This window comes from Ambystoma mexicanum, chromosome 13 (genome assembly GCF_040938575.1).
Source record: "Ambystoma mexicanum isolate Mex_15411 chromosome 13, UKY_AmexF1_1, whole genome shotgun sequence".
In the NCBI taxonomy this organism is placed as follows: Eukaryota; Metazoa; Chordata; class Amphibia; order Caudata; family Ambystomatidae; genus Ambystoma; species Ambystoma mexicanum.
Window position 1 is genome coordinate 752,243,873 of NC_090938.1, and position 20,742 is coordinate 752,264,614.

The 20,742-nt window shown below is 47.7% G+C and overlaps 1 protein-coding gene across 1 annotated transcript in view; it reads left to right on the forward strand.

Moving 5' to 3' along the window:
• LOC138521901 (regulator of G-protein signaling 3-like) overlaps nt 1-20,742 on the forward strand; it is a 346,623-nt gene that overhangs the window by 307,691 nt on the left and 18,190 nt on the right. Inside the window, exon 6 of the mRNA XM_069635060.1 lies at nt 5,340-5,506. Coding sequence (XP_069491161.1) covers nt 5,340-5,506 — 167 coding nt within the window. The remainder of the gene's footprint in view (nt 1-5,339; nt 5,507-20,742) is intronic.

Consider the following 20,742-nt stretch of genomic DNA (forward strand, 5'->3'; position numbering starts at 1 on the left):
AAATATAATAAAGTAAAGTAAAGAAGGCACATAGAAAGCTGCACACGCACGCACGCACACATGCACGCACGCACCCCGGGGGAAACACGTATGCTGTGTCTGAATCCTTGAGAAGAGGAAAGGAAGAACATTCTTTATTTTGGGAACACTATTTCAATAAGAAAGAAAAATAGCAATTTAGGCAAATATGACGTTATCCGCTCTAGATATTAAATAATAATGGACTAATACAGAGTTCAAATACTAAGAATTTAAAACTGTTTAAGCTGCATCAAATATGCTATTAGTTCTGAAGCGCGTTCAATAAAAATATAAATATTACATGCAGATTTCACATCAGGGGGCGATCAATCCCATCAAAAGCTCAAAGAAATGCCTCATGCCCAGCTTCGTAGCATTGGCAGGAGGTGCTTCCATCTTAATCATGCATTAGCGGGACACATTAACATAACGTGCGGCCGGTCACCAGCATCAACCCATTTGCAAAAGCACCTGCTCGCTCCCCGGTTGCACTGATCCGATTGGAGAGCAGCGCCTTCCCTGAATAGCAGATTGGTTCCTAGGCCAAGCAAAGTGTCTTTCTTCCTTGGGCCATTAAACCAATAATTGTAAATGGGGGGCACCAGTCAGAAGCCTGTTTCCGAGGTAGCACTGCACTCTCTCTTTTCTGCATCCTTTGTCTTTGAGGCAAAAGAATACCTTTATCACTAGTCTGCGGTTTTCCTTATTCTTTGCCTTTTGGTCTCTGCCATCGGCCAGACCAAAAGTCTTTAATGTTTCTTTTATGTAATTTCCTATAATGAACGTCTGAGTCCATGATGTCCTCCGTTAGCATCCTGGCTAGTGTCAAGTTTGGGTTCCCCCATATTCGCGACCAATGGGCTACAGGCTGTAACTGGGTAAGATCCTGGCTGTTCGCCCGGCTGCATTCTTCATGTAACAGATACCCCAGAAAACCCTGGTGTACTCCCATAGTGGCCCTGAGAAATTGTTTCCCTTTCCTTTGTAATTGATCGGGACAGTGATGGCCGCCGACAGCTGCACCGTACGCTGCCACTGGAATGGACTTTGATCTGTACGGCATGGTCCATCGGGACGCCCCCTATTTTATATCCGTATCTTTATCTGGGCACATTTTCACTTGCTTGAATTTTAGTGTGCATGTTCCACTTGAGGCCTTTCGCTATGCTGACGCCCAGGTAGCAGAATGAGTTTACGCACTCCATACTCCTTCCCTTTACCAATAACGGGCTAACGACTCTCTGTGGCACCAATGCACATAGATTTTCATTTTCTTATATTGATTTTTAAATCCCTCTGACTCACGTATTCAATCAATCCTGTTTTCAGCGTTTGCAGGGTGTTTTTTGTTCGTTTGTAATCAGAACCGCGTCGTCCGCATACAACAGTACTGGAATACGCCTTCCGCCCATTTCTGGAACGATTGGTCGTTGTGGAAGAGAGGGACTTTATATATAGCTGGAAGAGTAGTGGTGCTAAAACACAGCCTTGCCTTCCCCCCTCGCGACGCACTGAATGGCTCTGTTCATTTGCCAGAGCCAGAAAGTCACACTTATTTGTAAGTTGCTATGTAATTCTACCAGAATTTCAAGCGTTGATATCGGCATATCGAGAGCCCGCAGGGATTCCCACAGTTTCGCTGGAAGAACACAGTCAAATGCTGTTGTTAAATCCTTGAATGCCGGATAAAGTGCGCTCGCATATCCATGAACATGCTCGTCCAGAATTAAGGTGAGATTCAAAATGTGGTCAGATGTTCCTAGGCCTTTGCAGAAGTCCTGTTGGGAGTCTGTTCCGCCCACTCCATTATTTTCCTGTGTAGCGCTCGACCAAACCACTTAGCCGCGGTGTCGATTAAAGAAACCGGGCTCAATCCTTCAGAGCCACCTGTCTTTGGTTGAAAAATGATGTGGCACTTCCAGACACAGGCTTTTTCCTGGGGGAAATGACATTTGAGCTTATTTGCACACTCACAATGCATTGCCCACCTGGCACTGCCCAGGAGGTCATGGCTGCTGGGTGAAGATGCTGTGCTTTGGGTGACTTGGTTGAAATGGCTAATTCTGCTTTCACATTTCAGGCGGAAGGTATTTTTCCAAGCCTCTTAAAACCACCATAATGTTGCTGGTGTTTGGCGCGCGCACACACACGCACGCGCGCGCTAAGTGCATCTGGAGTATATTGACACACAGCATAGTCCATGTTGCCTGACAGGCTAAATATAGCCCACAGGTCAAGTAATTGTGATTAAAGTGCAATGCAGTTCCCAGGTGGCGTTCACATCCCATGCACTGAAACGCCCAGTCCATGTTTGGATTTCGATGCAACAATGGTTTTCTGCTGCAGAATGCACACACGCCAGAGTGTGGTGGGACAGTAAAAACATGTTTCGGCACAAAATATCCCCCACACCACTTCCTCACTTCCCCCTTAAGCCTTTTATGACGCACAGAAAACAATACGGCATTGGGTGCTTTAAAATGACACATCTAGGTTTCTGGTTAAAAACAAGACATACTCCATCTTAATGAAATAAGCTTGGGTTTTAAGAGTAAAAGATATTATAGGCGCCAATTAGGGAAATGGACATGTGTGGTTCGTGTTGAGAGTCTCCCCAGGGCCATATGTTACGCCACAAATCATCATACGTGGTAGAGGTAGAAGGAAGGTGCCACGTTGGGTGCTTCTAAGCACTCTACCTGTTGAGTCTGCAGCAGGTGGTGCTGAGTAAAAGCTGATGGTGTGCAGCAGGCTTACTCAGGTTATCATCTTCTCCTGGGTTGGGCCTTTGTTTTCAGATGTACAAATTAGGTATGTTCTGAAAAGGTCTTAATATTGAGTGGAGAGCCTACGATTCAGCCCTTGATTGAAAATATGCTGACTCATCACTCGGCAGTACAAATCACTGGACTACCATCTATTGGTACCAGTGGTTACTCCACCCAGTGGCTTTACCCCATCGATATGCTGTCCAGTCATAGTCCGCCATATATTTTGTATTTGTATTTATTTTAATTTATATAGCGCTTTAATCCAAAGCGCTTTACAAGAGGAACAAGTGAATACAACAAGCAATGAATCTAAACCAGAAAACAGTACAACAAACAATTTACATTTATGATGAGGCTAAGTACTACTAGAGGGACAGAAGGTAGGAGGAGAGGGTGGGGGTGGTATAGGTGGTGAGAGACAAAACCATTGTTACTAGGGGGGAGAGTGGAAGAGATGGGATTTTAGAGAAGTGCGAAATAAGGGATAGGAGGTGATGGAGCGGACGGTAAGAGGAAGGCGGTTGCAGTGGAAAGGAGCAAGAAGTTGGAAGGAGCGGAAACGGGAGGGGGCACAGGGGGGAGGTGGAGTAGAGAGAAGAAAGAGATCCGCAGAATGGAGAGAACGAGAGGGAGTATAGAAAGTGAGAAGGGAGGGGAGGTACAGAGGGGCAAGACCATAGAGGGCTTTGAAGACTAGGTAGAGGTAGTCAAATGTGAGCTGGGAGTGGAATGGGAGCCAAACCTAGTGAGTTAAGGGAAGAGGAGATGGAGTCGTGAGGTGAGGTGAGAGGAGGCAGAGGAAGCGAATGGCAGAGTGGTAGACAGATTTAAGGGGGGGAGAGATGAGCAGAGGGGAGTCCAAAGAGAAGAGTAGGGCAGTAGAAAAGTCTGGAGAAGAGGAGGGAGGAGATGAGAGTTTAGTAGCTTGGAAGGTTGGGAAAGGACGAATTCCGCAGATGTTGTAGAGGTAGAAACGGCAAGATCTGGCAGTGAGGGAAATGTGATGAGAAAGAGAGAGATGGGTGTCAATCTGGAGACCTAGGTTACGGGCATGACGAAAGAAGGGGAGTTGGGAAGGAGGAAAAAGAATGGAAGAAGGAGGGGAGGGAGAAGGAAGAGTGTTGGCAGGGAAGAAAAGGAGTTCAGTTTTATCTGCTTTGAGAGTAAGGAAGTGAGAGGACATCCAAGATTTAATAGCAGAGAGGCAGGACGAAAGTTTATGGTGGATGTCAGGAGAGAAGGAGGAGAAAGAGAGGAAGAACTGGGTATTATCAGCATAGAAATGATGTGAGACTTCAAAGGAGGAGATTAAAGGAGAAAGGAGGGAAGTATACAGCGAAAAGAGAAAGGAGCCAAGGACAGAACCTTGGGGAACCCCATGGTTGAGTGGAGAGATTGGGGAGTTGGAGCCACCCCAAGAGACTGAGAAGGTGCGGTTAGAGAAATAGGAGGAGAACCTGTTTAAGAACTGAGTCTTTAAGGCCAAATGAGGAGAGAGTGGTAAGGAGTAGAGGATGCTCAACAGTGTCAAAGGGAGCAGAGAGGTCCAGTAGGGCCAGAATAAAGGAATGCTTAGAGTAGCGAGCAGAGAGGAGAGAGTTAAGAACAGAGGTAAGAGCAGTTTCAGTAGAGTGAAGAAGGCGGAAACCTGATTGGGTAGGGGGGAGGAGAGAATGGTTAGAGATGAAGGTAGAGAATTGAGAGTAGACAATGCATTCTAGGAGTTTAGAAAGGAAAGGTATTAGAGAGATGGGATGATAGTTAGATGCAAGATGGGGATTAGCAGTAGGTTTTTTGAGAATGGGGATGATAGTCGCATGCTTAAAAGAAGTGGGGAAGGTGGAGGTGGAAAGAGAGGAGTTGAAAAGGGAGGTGATATAGGGAATGAAGAGGGGGTAGATTTTGGGGATGAGGGAGGTAGGTATGGGGTCAGACGGAGAGGCAGCGGGGTGGGTTTTGGAAAGGAGGGTAACTTCAGATTGAGTGATAGGGGTGAATGAGGACATGGAAGAGGGGGGGAGAAGGGGGAGGAGGAGAATAAGAAGGGGAGGAGAGGATAGTGTGTCGGAGATCAAGGACTTTGTTGGAAAAGAAGGTGGCAAGATCAGAAGCAGAGAGGGGGGTGGCAATGGAATGATCAGGGGTAGGTGGGGAGAGAAGCCGAGTTAAGGTTTGGAAGATACAGCGAGGGTGAGAGGACTGAGAGTGGAGAAGCTCGGAGAAGTAGGTGCGTTTAGCAGAGTTAAGACAATAGTCATAGAGGGAGTGATAGTAGAAGTAAGCAGTTTGGTAGGGGGTGGTAGGTTGCTTGAGCCAGGAACGTTCAAGGCGCCTAAGAAGGCAGCGCATGGAGGAAAGATGCACTGATAGCCAGGGTTCAGAAGGTCGGCGAGAAGGGAGGCATGAGATAACATGTTCATTCACATCACACTCTTTAGAATAGGACGAGGGATATCACACATGCATAATATTGGCAAAGACCTCCGACCATATGTGTAATGAGGCGAGGATCACCCCTAATTGGCTACCCTCTGATTTGTCTTCCAGACGGCAGGGCCGCCTTCCGTGGGTTCTTGCAGACGGAGTTCAGCGAGGAGAACCTGGACTTCTGGACAGCCTGTGAGGACTACAAGAAGAGCAAGCCCAACGCCAAGCTTCAAGGCAAGGCACGCAAGATCTTCGACCAATACATCGCCATCCAGGCCCCCAAGGAGGTAAGGGCGACCGCTAGGCTGCACCCAAGGTCTAAAGGTGTCTGTTGTGAGTAGTGTTGCACATGCTAATCCAACATGGTCCAGAGTCCATTGGGGTTGTCTTGCGTGGTGGGACTCTATTGCACATGGTTAATCTCCATGGATGCAGGTCCATCGGGGTCGTCTTCCGTGGTGGGAGTCTATTGCACATGGTCCACCTCCATGGATGCCAGTCCATCAGGGTCGTCTTCCGTGGTGGGAGTCTATTGCACATGGTCCACCTCCATGGATGCCAGTCCATCAGGGTCGTCTTCCGTGGTGGGAGTCTATTGCACATGGTCCACCTCCATGGATGCAAGTCCATCAGGGTCGTCTTCCGTGGTGGGAGTATATTGCACATGGTCCACCTCCATGGATGCCAGTCATCGGGGTCGTGCAAATTTGGCCTGACCAAAAGGCTCTGCCTTGCTATGGTCCTCTTCATTGGCAAAAGTCTTGTCCTGCTCGCTTCATGTGCCAGTTCACTTACCCATAGTCGGGCAACCAGGTTCCACCGGTTGAGGATCACAAGGATGCATATCTCTGGTGGGGGCATTAGGGTATCCATAATGTTCTTGCAGGAGCTCTTCACGCTGGGGACTGGTGGCATTGTTATAACCTGCTAGTTATACTGCCATCTAGTCGGGGTTGAATACCTCATAAAAATCTCTGGCATTAGCCGTAAATTCAGTAGTTGTCCCTTCATGCATGTGCAGCTGGTTGGCATGTGCAGCTGGTTGGCATGTGCAGCTGGTTGTCGGGTGTAGCGGGTTGATGTATGTAGCTGGTTGGTGCGTGCAGCTGATTGGCATGTGCAGCTGGAGGACATTTGCAGCTGGTTGGCATGTGCAGCTGGTTGGTGTGTACAGCTGGTTGGCGTGTGCAGTTGGTTGGTGCATGCACCTGGTTGGCATGTAAAGCATGTTGGTGAGCGCAGATGTTTGAAATGTGTAGCTGCTTGGCATGTGCAGCTGATGGGCACGTGCAGCTGATGGGCACGTGCAGCTGGTTGACGTGTGCAGCTGGTTGGCAAGTGCTGCTGGTGGCCGTGTGCAGCTGGTGGGCGAATGCAGCTGGTGGGCGCATGCAGCTGGTGGGCGCATGCAGCTGGTGGGCAAGTGCAGCTAGTTGGGGAGTGTAGCTGGTTGGCGTGTGTAGCTGGTTGGCGCGTGCAGTTGGCAGGTTCAGCTGGTTGGCGCGTGCAGCTGGTTGGAGCGTGCAGCTGGTTGGCGCGTGCAGCTGGTGGGCGCGTGCAGCTGGTGGGCGCATGCAGCCGGTGGGCAAGTGCAGCTAGTTGGGGAGTGTAGCTGGTTGGCGTGTGTAGCTGGTTGGCGCATGCAGCTGGTCGGCGAATGCAGCTGGTTGGCACGTGCAGCTGGTGGGCACGTGCAGCTGGTGGGCACGTGCAGGTGGTGGGCGCGTGCAGCTGGTGGGCGCGTGCAGCTGGTAGGCAAGTGCAGCTAGTTGACGTGTGCAGCTGGTCGGCGAAATGCAGCTGGTTGGTGCGTGCAGCTGGTTGGCAGGTTCAGCTGGTTGGCGCGTGCAGCTGGTTGGAGCGTGCAGCTGGTTGGCACGTGCAGCTGGTTGGCGCGTGCAGCTGGTTGGCGCGTGCAGCTGGTGGGTGCGTGCAGCTGGTGGGTGCGTGCAGCTGGTGGGCGCATGCAGCTGGTGGGCAAGTGCAGCTAGTTGGCGTGTGTAGCTGGTTGGCGCATGCAGCTGGTTGGCGAATGCAGCTGGTTGCGAATGCAGCTGGTTGGCACATGCAGCTGGTTGGCACGTGCAGCTGGTGGGCGCGTGCAGCTGGTGGGCGCGTGCAGCTGGTAGGCAAGTGCAGCTAGTTGACGTGTGCAGCTAATTGGGGAGTGCAGCTGGTTGGCGAAATGCAGCTGGTTGGTGCGTGCAGCTGGTTGGCAGGTTCAGCTGGTTGGCGCGTGCAGCTGGTTGGAGCGTGCAGCTGGTTGGCACGTGCAGCTGGTGGGCGCGTGCAGCTGGTGGGCGTGTGCAGCTGGTGGGCGCGTGCAGCTGGTGGGCGCGTGCAGCTGGTAGGCAAGTGCAGCTAGTTGACGTGTGCAGCTAATTGGGGAGTGCAGCTGGTTGGCGAAATGCAGCTGGTTGGTGCGTGCAGCTGGTTGGCAGGTTCAGCTGGTTGGCGCGTGCAGCTGGTTGGTGCGTGCAGCTGGTTGGCGCGTGCAGCTGGTTGGCGCGTGCTGGTGGTTGGCGCATGCTGCTGGTTGGCACGTGCAGCTGGTTGGCGCGTGCTGCTGTTTGGTGCGTGCTGCTGGTTGGCACGTGCAGCTGGTGGGCGCGTGCAGCTGGTGGGCGCGTGCAGCTGGTGGGCGTGTGCAGCTGGTGGGCGCGTGCAGCTGGTGGGCGTGTGCAGCTGGTGGGCGAATGCAGCTGGTGGGCAATTGCAGCTAGTTGGGGAGTGTAGCTGGTTGGCGAGTGCAGCTGGTTGGCGCGTGCAGCTGGTTGGCGTGTGCTGCTGGTTGGCGTGTGCTGCTGGTTGGCGCATGCTGCTGGTTGGCACGTGCAGCTGGTTGGCGAGTGCAGCTGGTTGGCGCGTGCAGCTGGTTGGCGTGTGCTGCTGGTTGGCGTGTGCTGCTGGTTGGCGCATGCTGCTGGTTGGCACGTGCAGCTGGTTGGCGCGTGCAGCTGGTGGGCGCGTGCAGCTGGTGGGCGCATGCAGCCGGTGGGCAAGTGCAGCTAGTTGGGGAGTGTAGCTGGTTGGCGTGTGTAGCTGGTTGGCGCATGCAGCTGGTCGGCGAATGCAGCTGGTTGGCACGTGCAGCTGGTGGGCACGTGCAGCTGGTGGGCACGTGCAGGTGGTGGGCGCGTGCAGCTGGTGGGCGCGTGCAGCTGGTAGGCAAGTGCAGCTAGTTGACGTGTGCAGCTGGTCGGCGAAATGCAGCTGGTTGGTGCGTGCAGCTGGTTGGCAGGTTCAGCTGGTTGGCGCGTGCAGCTGGTTGGAGCGTGCAGCTGGTTGGCACGTGCAGCTGGTTGGCGCGTGCAGCTGGTTGGCGCGTGCAGCTGGTGGGTGCGTGCAGCTGGTGGGTGCGTGCAGCTGGTGGGCGCATGCAGCTGGTGGGCAAGTGCAGCTAGTTGGCGTGTGTAGCTGGTTGGCGCATGCAGCTGGTTGGCGAATGCAGCTGGTTGCGAATGCAGCTGGTTGGCACATGCAGCTGGTTGGCACGTGCAGCTGGTGGGCGCGTGCAGCTGGTGGGCGCGTGCAGCTGGTAGGCAAGTGCAGCTAGTTGACGTGTGCAGCTAATTGGGGAGTGCAGCTGGTTGGCGAAATGCAGCTGGTTGGTGCGTGCAGCTGGTTGGCAGGTTCAGCTGGTTGGCGCGTGCAGCTGGTTGGAGCGTGCAGCTGGTTGGCACGTGCAGCTGGTGGGCGCGTGCAGCTGGTGGGCGCGTGCAGCTGGTGGGCGCGTGCAGCTGGTAGGCAAGTGCAGCTAGTTGACGTGTGCAGCTAATTGGGGAGTGCAGCTGGTTGGCGAAATGCAGCTGGTTGGTGCGTGCAGCTGGTTGGCAGGTTCAGCTGGTTGGCGCGTGCAGCTGGTTGGTGCGTGCAGCTGGTTGGCGCGTGCAGCTGGTTGGCGCGTGCTGGTGGTTGGCGCATGCTGCTGGTTGGCACGTGCAGCTGGTTGGCGCGTGCTGCTGTTTGGTGCGTGCTGCTGGTTGGCACGTGCAGCTGGTGGGCGCGTGCAGCTGGTGGGCGCGTGCAGCTGGTGGGCGTGTGCAGCTGGTGGGCGCGTGCAGCTGGTGGGCGTGTGCAGCTGGTGGGCGAATGCAGCTGGTGGGCAATTGCAGCTAGTTGGGGAGTGTAGCTGGTTGGCGAGTGCAGCTGGTTGGCGCGTGCAGCTGGTTGGCGTGTGCTGCTGGTTGGCGTGTGCTGCTGGTTGGCGCATGCTGCTGGTTGGCACGTGCAGCTGGTTGGCGCGTGCTGCTGTTTGGCGCGTGCAGCTGGTTGGCGTATTACACATCAATCCTCAACCCCTGACCTGGAAAAGAAGAATAGAAATGTCCCTGCAATGCCGGGTCTTCACGTCTCAATGAGGAACAGGCGGGAGAAAGCCTTGTTCTAGAGGATATATTCAGGTGGCTCTTGACACCACCCACCCGTTCCCCTCTGAAACCCCAACAAGCACCCCGAGGCTATGTAGCTCGGAAAGTGCTCCATACATTATCCGACACTCTTTCAGAGGGCGACTCCTAGCGCAATGTGCTCGAGCACGATTCCTGTGCATTTTGTGTTTTCTATGTAAAGTAAAAAATATGCTTGCATGATTAACACACATTGGGGATGTTCGAATGTGTGTTGTTTGAAGGTTAAGGCAAACCACCTTTTATTTCTCAAGATATGATGACACGTTCCATGTAGCTATTCTCTGCTTGACCCTTCTGCATCCCTGCCAATAACCCGCGTGTAACCGCAAGACGCGGGGATCCTCGACGTTGGGTGAGGCCTTTGAGGGAGAAAGATGTCCTCTGATAGTTTGAAGGAGGTTTCTCCAATGATTGGACGGGGGGAAGGGGCATCCGGTTGGGTAGGAGACAGAGGGATAGAGCAAGAGAGAAAGAGAGAGCACAAACACTGCTGAAGGCACATTGGAGAGCACCTTGAAGGACTTGAGGGCCAGAAAGAACGCCTATTGGATGGGGAGGAATAGAGGACATCCAATAGCAAGAGAGGTAGGCGATTGCTGGAGGCTACAGGCAGGGAAGAGGGAAAGTGAGTGGTCTTATTTACTGCCCTTCCACCCATAATGTTGGCCTCGCTTCATGTGGTGCTATAAGAAAAAATGGTTTGGCGAGGGCACGTGACGGAGAGGTGGGTGTGTCAACCTTTTATGCTGATAAGTGCAGGTCGGAAGAACCCATTCATTGTGCGCCGGTATGGGAGCTGTTTTCTGGGAGGGGTGCATACTGGTGCGGGTTAGCCAAAAGTGTAGCCCCTGGTTGCTCACCGAGCAATGGGTGCAACAGAGTTGTTTGTAGGACAACGTAGGACTTTGTTTAGTACACCAGAACTCGTGGGTCGTCTGATCGGAGAGTGTGGTGTAAGGCTGAGAGATTTTAGCAGTGAGGAGTTGGTGTGGGATGAGAGACGTTGAGGGGGGGTGGTCGGGTGAGGACGCATTTGCATGCTGGGTCTTGGTTGTAGAGTTCTGCATTGGTTTGCGACATCGTGATCTGGTCCGGCAACCACTCGCTGGGAAGATTGACATTCTGGACGGGTATCCGATGAGTGCTCGTCTGCGGTGCTCCACATGAATGATGGCATATGAGTTAGATTCCAAGTACCGTTTGAAACGTCTGAGCTAATGACCTTCTCTTAAAATAAAGAATTAACTTGCTAGTTGTAGCACCTATGTAGTGTACAGTGTGAGAAGAGTTGTGAGAATGTGATTTTTTAAGCGTGAGGTATAGCAGGCTGGCCTCCAGTGATGTGTATTTTAAGGAACTCGATAGACATCTTGCCCGTGTACGAGGTGTTGCAGGTCGAGGATCGTTTCTAGTTCCGTAGTTCTCGGTTCGTTGCGCTTTACCTATTCAATTAGTTAAAGAGCCATGTCTTCGACTGTTTCCTGAATGTGAGGGTGTTCTCTTCCAGGCATAGATGCTTAAGTGGGGGTTGGCCAGATTGTGGTGGCCAGAGAGGAGAATGAGGAACCTCCTGGTCATTCCCTGTTTAAGTTCGGAACTAGATCTAGTGCAGTATTACTAGAGATTGGTGTCCTGGGAGACGTATGGTGTTGGAACCTCCCTACGAAGGATAAAGGCCCCTTTTCATGATAGGTGCGATGGGCGATGCAAGGGTTTGGAAACATCATTTTCTTGACGGGGAGCCAAATGGATCATATGTAGAGCTGGGGTGATATGTTCGAACCTGTGTGGATGCTCTACAATGATGATTTGGTGATCATGGAATTGACACCCATTGGTTTTGAGTGTAGGCTCTGTGCAGTACAAGAAAATGTGGTACAGAATGGCCTCGTAATAAACGCCATGAATCAAAAATATTGATTCATAGAACACTGAGGGGGAAGCATAAACTCACCTTTCAATGACACTTGGGACACGTAGAAATTAGACGTGTGGAATCGATCATCTACCTGGGGATATGTATAAACTCTAGTGTAAATTATAATCAAAAAGCCATTGAGCTAAGATCTAAAGCAAAGTGCTTAATGCCCCAGGAGTGGTGGTACATGCTCGATACGGTAGATTCACCATCCTACCGCTCTTGAATTTCTATAAACAGATATTTGTTCCCACCGTAACATATGGAGCAGAGCCCTTTTTGAGGTATTGGTGGCAAATTTGCTATACACTAGAGGGAATATTCTGGAGAAAAGTTCTCCGCCTACCAGAAGCGGTTCCAATGTCGATTATTAGATTTAAACTGGGCTTAATATCTATGTATGCTATAACAGTATGTAAGACTCTTTCTCTGTTTAAGAAGTGTATTGTGGGTAATGTCCCTCCTCCGTTTGAAATATTGAGGGAAATAGAAGATAAAGGAGAGGATTGGCCAATTGTACTAAGGAAATGTGAATGTTTAGCCCTGTTAGGCCAATTGGAAATGGCGAAAGAAGCCCTGATAACAAACCTCTGTGCAGTAAAATGGAAATTGTGGCGACAGGATTGGCTACGTACACAGGAAGCTAGTAAGAATTATACACTTTCTGTGCATACTAATGGCGGAGAAGGAACCTATGATACGTTACTGAAGTACCTGATGACATGTCTGAGTTCCTATTACCAATGTCAGTTCATGCAATTTCGCGTGAACTTATATCCCACAAAGGATATTTTGAGGAGTAGGAAGCACGGTGAGATCAGTGATGTAACCTGCTGGTACTGTAAAAAGAGAGGAATGATAGAGACTTTAAAACATATCACATTGTATTGTCCAGGGCTGACGGCTAATGAACACAATATTTGGGCAGAAATCATTTAAATGCAGAGGAATGGTGGATTATGTATTTATTGGAGGAACAACTTTCTTATTACTTTTGCTGTGATGACATTTTTGTAGGCAGTTTTTATTTAAACTGTAAAAGAATTAAAAATACATTTTAGGATGGAATTGTATATGAATTGGTAAATAGAATGGTTGACAAGATGAAAGGTTTGAAATAAACCAAACACTGTGATAAAAAAATAAAAAAAAACATATGTCCAAACCTGTACATCCTTAGAAGTGTGGATGCCTCATTTTGTATCATTGATAGCGGTTTGAGTGCCAGGGTACTGGCCATTGTGGTTCCAAAATTATTAATCAACCAGGAACGATGGTACTGGGCACAGGCCCATCTCATCAGGGCAAAGGCTTGAGACAGTGGTAATAGCTGTATGGCAGAGCATATGTTTTGTTTTGGGATGGTTGAGTTTCTGTCTGTTTGCTCTCATCACTGTGACAACATGGGCAGGCAATGTATGTGTTTGTCTGACGGGTTTGTGGATGGAATTTGAGGTTGTAGATTATTTGAGGTATGCCTGTGTAATTGTAGCAGGTGAAGCCAGAGTGATGCATGAAGTTTTAGCAGCAGCGTCATGTAGATATTAGTTTTGATACTAGAGGTAATCCGCAGGACAGCAGGCGTGGTTTGGATTTGTAGGGGGTCATCATGGTGTATTCGGTTCCACCGGTGTGGAAGGAAGAGATCCATTGTACAGCTGGTCCTTTAATCCCATTGTTTGTTTCTTCCGAAGAGACTCATGGCTGATGGTACCAAAAGCAGCTGAGGTGTCCAGACGGTGGAGTGTGCACTTAGAATGTTCATCTGCATCGTTCTTAAGATCAAAAAGCTGATTCTATACCCCATGATTGTCAAAAGCCATGGTTTCTTTCATACAGAAAGTTGTTGGTTTCAATTAAATCCTTTATTATTATTAATATTATTTTGTATTGATTTTGGTTGAAATCCCAACCTTTCAACAAGCAATATACACCATCATAAATTATTTCATTATCACAATACATTCGAATGTTAGAAAAAAATAAATCTGAAGTATAAATAGTGCATAAAATACATCGTTAAAATCAGAATTCGTCTACAAAGTCAAACCTTAAGACACATTTGTTAAGGAAAGGTCCTCATATCATTCAAATGGATATATAGAAAACCTATGATTCTTACTGACCAGAGTGGTATAAAGGAATTAATTGAGCAATTTTGAATGTAAGAAATAGTTAATCACAGCCAGATTTAAAGAAATGTGTTCTCCATTAAAAATCATACCCCACAATCTCTGAGGTATTAATAATACATAATCAGATTTTTTAAAATAAAAGATTACTTTCCTCAAAGGGGCCAAGTTAGTGCAATGTACAACCAAGTGTTCTATTGTTTCTACCTGGTTAGGTGTGCAATAGAACCTACAAGAATTCAGAAGACCCCAAGCTTTAGAACTAGTGGCTAAAAGACCATTGCGTGGCCATAAGTTAAAGGATAGTTCCGGGACTTTTTTTTTATTGTCCCTATGGTTCGGCCATGTGTTTTTAAGCATAAATCGGTAGATCGTAGAAAACTTTCCTATGGACCTTACCCGACTTTTCGTCCATTAACGCACTCGAAATCAGCCGCCATTTTCTGATAATCCTATCATTTCCCCCCATCGCCCTGGCTCACCTGCTTTTGCGGCACTAAATCAAATCCCCCGCCCCTGAAACAGACTTTATCAAAACATTCATATTCCCCGCCTCTATCCGTGACGTTACTGTGCTGCGTAGGCAAACGCGCCGAGGCGTCTTCTACGCGACTCCACACAGAACCCGGAAACCAACACAGATCAGCTCACAACACAGCGCGCCACAATTCGGAATATGAAAGTGTACTTTTAAATCAAATCGCAAGATTGTAAATTTAGTAAAGTACATTTATTTGACATCAAATGTTTAGAGAATATTCAGCGATTTGCATTTTTATTTGCTCACGTTCCAAAAAGTTCGTTTTGAGGCACGCGATGTTCCTTTGCTGTACACAGGGTCTTAGATCATCTCACAATACAGCGCCACAATTCGGAATATGAAACTGTGGTTTAAAAGCAAACGGCAAGATTGTCCATTTGGCAAAGTACATTTATTGGACATCAAATGTTTAGAGAATATTCTGCGATTTGCATTTTTCTTTGCTCTCGATCCAAAATAGTTCGTCTTGAGGCAAGCGATGTTCGTGTGCAGTACACAGGGTGTTGGTTTACGATAAAATAAGCTCTTCGGTCGCACTGATAATCGCATGGCTGTTCCAACAACGAGGCAATAGGCCACCACAACGGTCTGTATGTTGCATCTAGCCGTTAGTACCGCGTAAGGGCATACTTGTACTTGGCGATCGTCCCATAAAATGGTCAGGGTGCTAACGTTGTTCATGCGGAGAAGCAACTGGCGGTTATAAAACCCATCCGCCGGTGTCTGGTACTCGTGACATGGACAATAATGAAGGATGTACCTGTTTTAAAAACATAAAAAATGAAATTAGTCTCACCATCAGATCTTTATTAAAATTATTCATTTTATATATTAGGTCGGGAAATTATTTCATAGCTAGGACAGTGCAACTGGGTACTATACGTCAAGGGGGGGCTGTAGGATACTGAGACAGTCCCCCAGTGCAGGGGTTGACATGGAGGCAGTGCAGGTGGAGAGTGGAAGGGCCCAGGACCGAGGTCGCAGACAGTGGACCAGTTGTAGCAGGGGAGAGGGAGAGAGAAAGCAGAAGCACAGAGGAAGGTTTTGAGGTGCTTCCGTAAAAGGAGATGGTTCTCCTCAAGATAGTGCGCGGTACAAAACAATATGCCACATAGAACGAACAAGTACAACTTAACCCGTCTTTAAAGCTACTGTATAGTAATTAAATTGCGGTATAAACTCATCTAAAGAGTTACTTACATTATATTTGCATTTTCCATTGTGTCTGTGCGTAGGGCAGCCCCGAAATACCACTCCTTCTATGCCGACGTTATTTCTTCTAATGAACGAACATTAAATGGCTATCGTTTCTGAAATTTTATTCATTATCGTTTCTTACGTTATTGCACCACACCCCCAAAAAGATGTCTTTCGGGATGGTCCCGGCCTGTCAAAGTCAAATAACAATAGAACCTTATACTGAGTCGTGGGCCATTCCGGCACCCGAGCAAAAAATCAAAGCAGCTGACCTTCACTTTGAACGAGCACACATTCCTAGTTAGCTACATTCAGTGTAAGGCCATCTCACAGGACTTGAAATTTACACTCCTTCTTTGCATTTTGTCTGCGTGCTTTGCAGCCCCAGAGAACCATAAATACGGAGACATTCTATATTTTTTGAAAAATGATTTATATTACTGTTTGGTTTAATTTAATGCGCAAATGAACAAGGTTGGATAGACACATTGCATGTACACTGAGCAATCACTTTTATTTACACAATACATAGCTACACATATTCAATGGGCCTGCGACATGAGGAGACTCGAGAGCAAAGTCACAGGTGACACCCGGGTGGTTCGCACTACTGCACGGTGAAGGGAGGGGCAAGGGTGGAGAGACACATTGCATGTACACTGAGCAATCACTTTTATTTACACAATACATAGCTACACATATTCAATGGGCCTGCGACATGAGGAGACTCGAGAGAACAGACAATCAAATTACAATCATTTAAACCGTGATGTGTATTTCTCAATGAGCTCTTCTTTAGGTGGACATGGACCAGAGGCAATGTTGGGTGGCAATGCAGTTGTCCCCTGCACAGGTTGGTTCACAACTCCATTTATGTGCCTATCTAGGACGTCAACAATAAGTCTCTCAATAAACTCATATTGCATATCCTCAAACACTGGTTTGATCACCCATTGTTTACTTCTTTTAGTGAAGGCCTTATTGTAGCGAAGCGTCCCTAAAGTTCCGGTCGTCCTACTTTGTTGACGGCCAACATTATGGTTATGTGCCGAGACCGCAAGAAGAGTCCGATTTATCATGCCCTCCATGCCGAAATGCAATCGTTTTGGCCTGTACTTTAGGCACATATTGTGGAACACCTCCAAATCTCCTGTGTGGCAGAATTCCGTGAGTCTCCTCAAATCTCTTGTTATAGTTTTATCAAATACAATCTTTTCAATGGCTTTGTGAGTGGGTGATGAAGGAATCAACCACTTCTTCTTCCGTGCCTCCTCTGTGGACAAATGGCCATGTTCACAATTGTGGAAATGTTGGTTTGTGGTCCAGCGGTGAACGTTGCTACAGTGTAACATTACTGACCGCCATTTTTCCAGTAGAATTTCCAACGACCCTCCACATGTTTTTGAGCTCCACCAAAGATGGTTGCTGATTGACTTGGACCACTGTGAAATACCTTGCATATCTTTTTTTTTACCTGCAGCCGACATTTTTTTATTTATTGTTTTTGCAAGATGCCAAACGTCAAATTGGTGATTTATATTTTTGTACTCTTCTCTCATTGTCTTGGCAATTGAAACGTGTCTGTCCGTGGCTATCAGGTCGATCACCATTCCCCGCGATTGTAGTTCTTGCAATGATGCTACAAAGCCAACTTTCTCCATGGCCACTGAGGATGTACTTTGTGACACCTGCACGACCACCGAACTCACAATTTTCTTACTTTCCATGTCCTGAAAGTGGTAGGTGCAGTACTTGGCTGAAAATCCTGGGCTGTCGCACTGTCCATCACCGGCTAGCCTGAACCGTTTGCCCGCGAATGTACTATCAATAGACATTTTTTCCATTCTCCAAGCTTCGCTAATGGCTGGAAATAGATAATCGGTTTGGTATTTGTAGAACTGAGTTTTCGCAATGAAATGGATTCCCACAAACTGAAAGAAAGACTCTAACTTTTTAAAACTTGAACCACTAAAAAGTGCAGCCGCTGCACAAAGTAGATTGCCTGCTGGCAGTTGCCCCAGCATGGGTTGTGCAGACCACGAGAAAGGATGATATTTTGTACAGGTGGCATGTATTTTAAGATTAGTGCCTCGAATTGCACGAGTCACATTAATCAATGGCTCCCCACATACTTCCCCACCAACCGAATGCCCACATTTCATCCGAATAATAATATCAATCAAACAACTATCGAATACAATGAATTTGGCCTCTTTCCTTATACTGTCACTCTGCATCCCAGCTGGTTCGGCCTGTAACGTTGAGGACATGTCACTCACATGAAAGGTAGAATCTCTGATATCGTCTTCCGCTATGTTCAGTGATATTGATGGTGTTTCATTGTCGTCCACTTCATTCTCTTCCATTGCAACATCTGTTCCTTCTCCGGCGATGGGTGAATAAAACAATTTCTTCAACTTTCTCGCGGTCTTAGTTTTTGCGGGTGTGGATTCTGTGAATTGATCTCCGACTGCATCCGAACTACCAGGAGGACATTCACTATCAATGGCTGGATGTGGTATAGCTCCGTTGTCAATCACTTCATATTCTTCCCATTGGCACGATGCATCTCCAGTCTCAAGTCCCTGCCAAAAGGTTTGACAAGCAACATCTCTCGTTCGCTTCACTGTCTGTGTAGATCTAGTTCGTACACCCACTCGCAACTAGAGGACAGATTGGAAAAGGGATGTTCAGTTTAAACACAACTTAACAGTATTGAACTATTAACAGTGAAAAACAACATAATATAGTGACCAGGACACTAACCTTCTTTTGCTTTCTTTTCTTTGAAACTTTCTTGCCTCGAACTTCAACATCGGGACGCCGTTGCTCTGACTCGTGTGTGCATGTCTCCACTTCCTCTTGCGCTGCAACGACTATATTTTCATGATAAGCACATCCATCACGCACTGATGCTCCATCGACTCCCTGAAACATAGAACTTTCATTAGTATGTATAATAATATCGAAAACACAAAATGTACTTGGGGACCAATACCCACGTACATCTCAATAGCAAAACACGAATGAATGCTTTGTGTAGAACATTCAAACGACAATTATTCACGCATTGTTGATCTAGTTAGATGGAACTGTGAAGATCCATACCTCGGGCTCCTCATAGACTTCCATTGATGATATTATTGAAGATGATGCTTCAGTAACTCCCTGAAACACAGTAATTGCATTAGTATGGTTTTCTATTTTGTTAAAAAGAACATACACTTTGTGCAGGCGTCAACGGCTCATCTAAATAGACCTGCACAAATGATCAGTTGTCTAAAATAAATAATGGATATCTAAATATGATTCGATTTGCTCGATCGTTGGAAGTGTCACCACCCAGAGATCTGCATCAACTACTAGGGGTGATGTTCTTGTAGAAGAAGCTCCGTCATCTCCCGGAAACATAGTACTTGCGTTAATAAAGAAGGAAGTATAGCGGATGTAATCACGTCATATGATTTCGCTTGATTGAACTGTCAGTATCCATACCTCGAAATGCATAAGAACATCAAGGGACGATGTAACTGCGGTGCACACTTCTGCAAGCTGTTGCGCCGACCCGTAACTGCATGCTCCCCCTTCTTCTTGGACTAATGCTCCATCGACTCCCTGAAACATAGGACTTTCATTAGTAATGAACACAATATTGAAAAAAGAAGACACATAGGAGGGCGACGACAGAAGGACATATCAATGGCTAAAAACGAAAGAAACATTGTGTGTAACAATCACGCTACAAGAATGCAAGATCTGATGATCGCCATCGATGGAACTGTCCGGAAACGTACCTCGAGCATCTGAGTGACATCAACGGTTGTCGTCAATGCGTTGGACTCCTCAGCATCTCCCTGAAAGACAGTACTTGCATTATTTTGGATAACAATAATTATAACTGAAAACAAAGACTAGAGGACGAGTACAAGGGTGTACCATTAGGTAAAATAATCACACGATAAATTAAAACTATTGATTTACATGCCTAAAACAAGTCAGTGGCAGAATAGCTAAGTAAGATTACCCAATAGGCGCTTGAAGTGGCTGATGACTGCAATAACGACACGGATGGAGAATCTTCCGCCGTCATAGTGAGTGGATACATAAATGGGGAAATTATTGTTAGCTAATGCTACACACTACCGCAAGGCCGAGAGATAAATACGTAAACTTGACTCACCAGTGGAGGGATGTGGACGAATAGAGTGGGAATAGCGGTTGAGAGCAATTTTCGCTTCGCTCGCGGTGTGTTCTTCTTTATTAGCAATGATGTGGAGTACATGTCAGAGGTAAAGTGCCTGCTGCAGATGCGGTATCGATCACCCCTCTTGTCCGCAAAGACTTCTAGGACTCTACTTTCAAGCTCAGACGGTGGATATCCGCAATATCGGACCCATTCTCTTATCTGATCTATTGTCTTAGGGAAAACATGCATTATAGTACCTTCAGATTTACTATGAGTCTTCGAAGGGCAACCGCCAATGGAACAGGCAGGCATTGTGGAAAGTTCTGAAAAGTAAAGATCAACAATTCTCTATGAATACCAATGTGTTAAAAAATTAAATGACACATAAAAGGTCCAATGCAAGGTTCGTTTTGGTTCTTGGAACTATACACGTTATTCACATGCGGATAAGTATTTGAATAACTTTAAAAAAATAGAAAAATAATTTGACTAAACTCAGAACATGTGACTAGTTCCTTGCATGTACTGTCTTGAACGAAAAGAAATTGGACGCAAAATGATTATGGTACATGGCCTTACCTTGACGAACAAACAGTTAGATGCAGGGATCAGAGTAGTTTCTTGTCGTAGAACAGGGAGCAGTTCACAGGTTGCAAACTGACAAGTTTCCTCGAAGTGGTCACGGAAGTTCACAGAGACGAAGAGCAGATAACCAGCACCTTCACGGGTTGACTAGCAAAGCGCAAAGAAGTTCTCATTAGAAATATGAAGTGGGTTATAAAGAATTCGAAACAGGGGTGTGTTTGTGAATGAATGACGTGTATATGTCGTGGCATTATGCGGTTTGCAGGGGGGCGTCCAGCGTGAGGGGGGATGCTTGGCAGGAGACACGGGGTCTGGAGGTAGACATGGGAACAACAACCCATGCTCTATAGACCACTTTGAAGTGTACATGCTATTTGGCACCTCTTGGCCTTTATCGCTCCCTGACAGCTCCACTTGCCAGCACAAGTACCCCAGTGCGAAGTGCCTTTGATAGGGCGGGGGGTGGATTGGGGCGGTGGTCGTGCAGACAAGACACAGGAAGACTCGTGAATGGAGACACACTTATGTGGATTGCAGGGGGGCGTTCAGCGT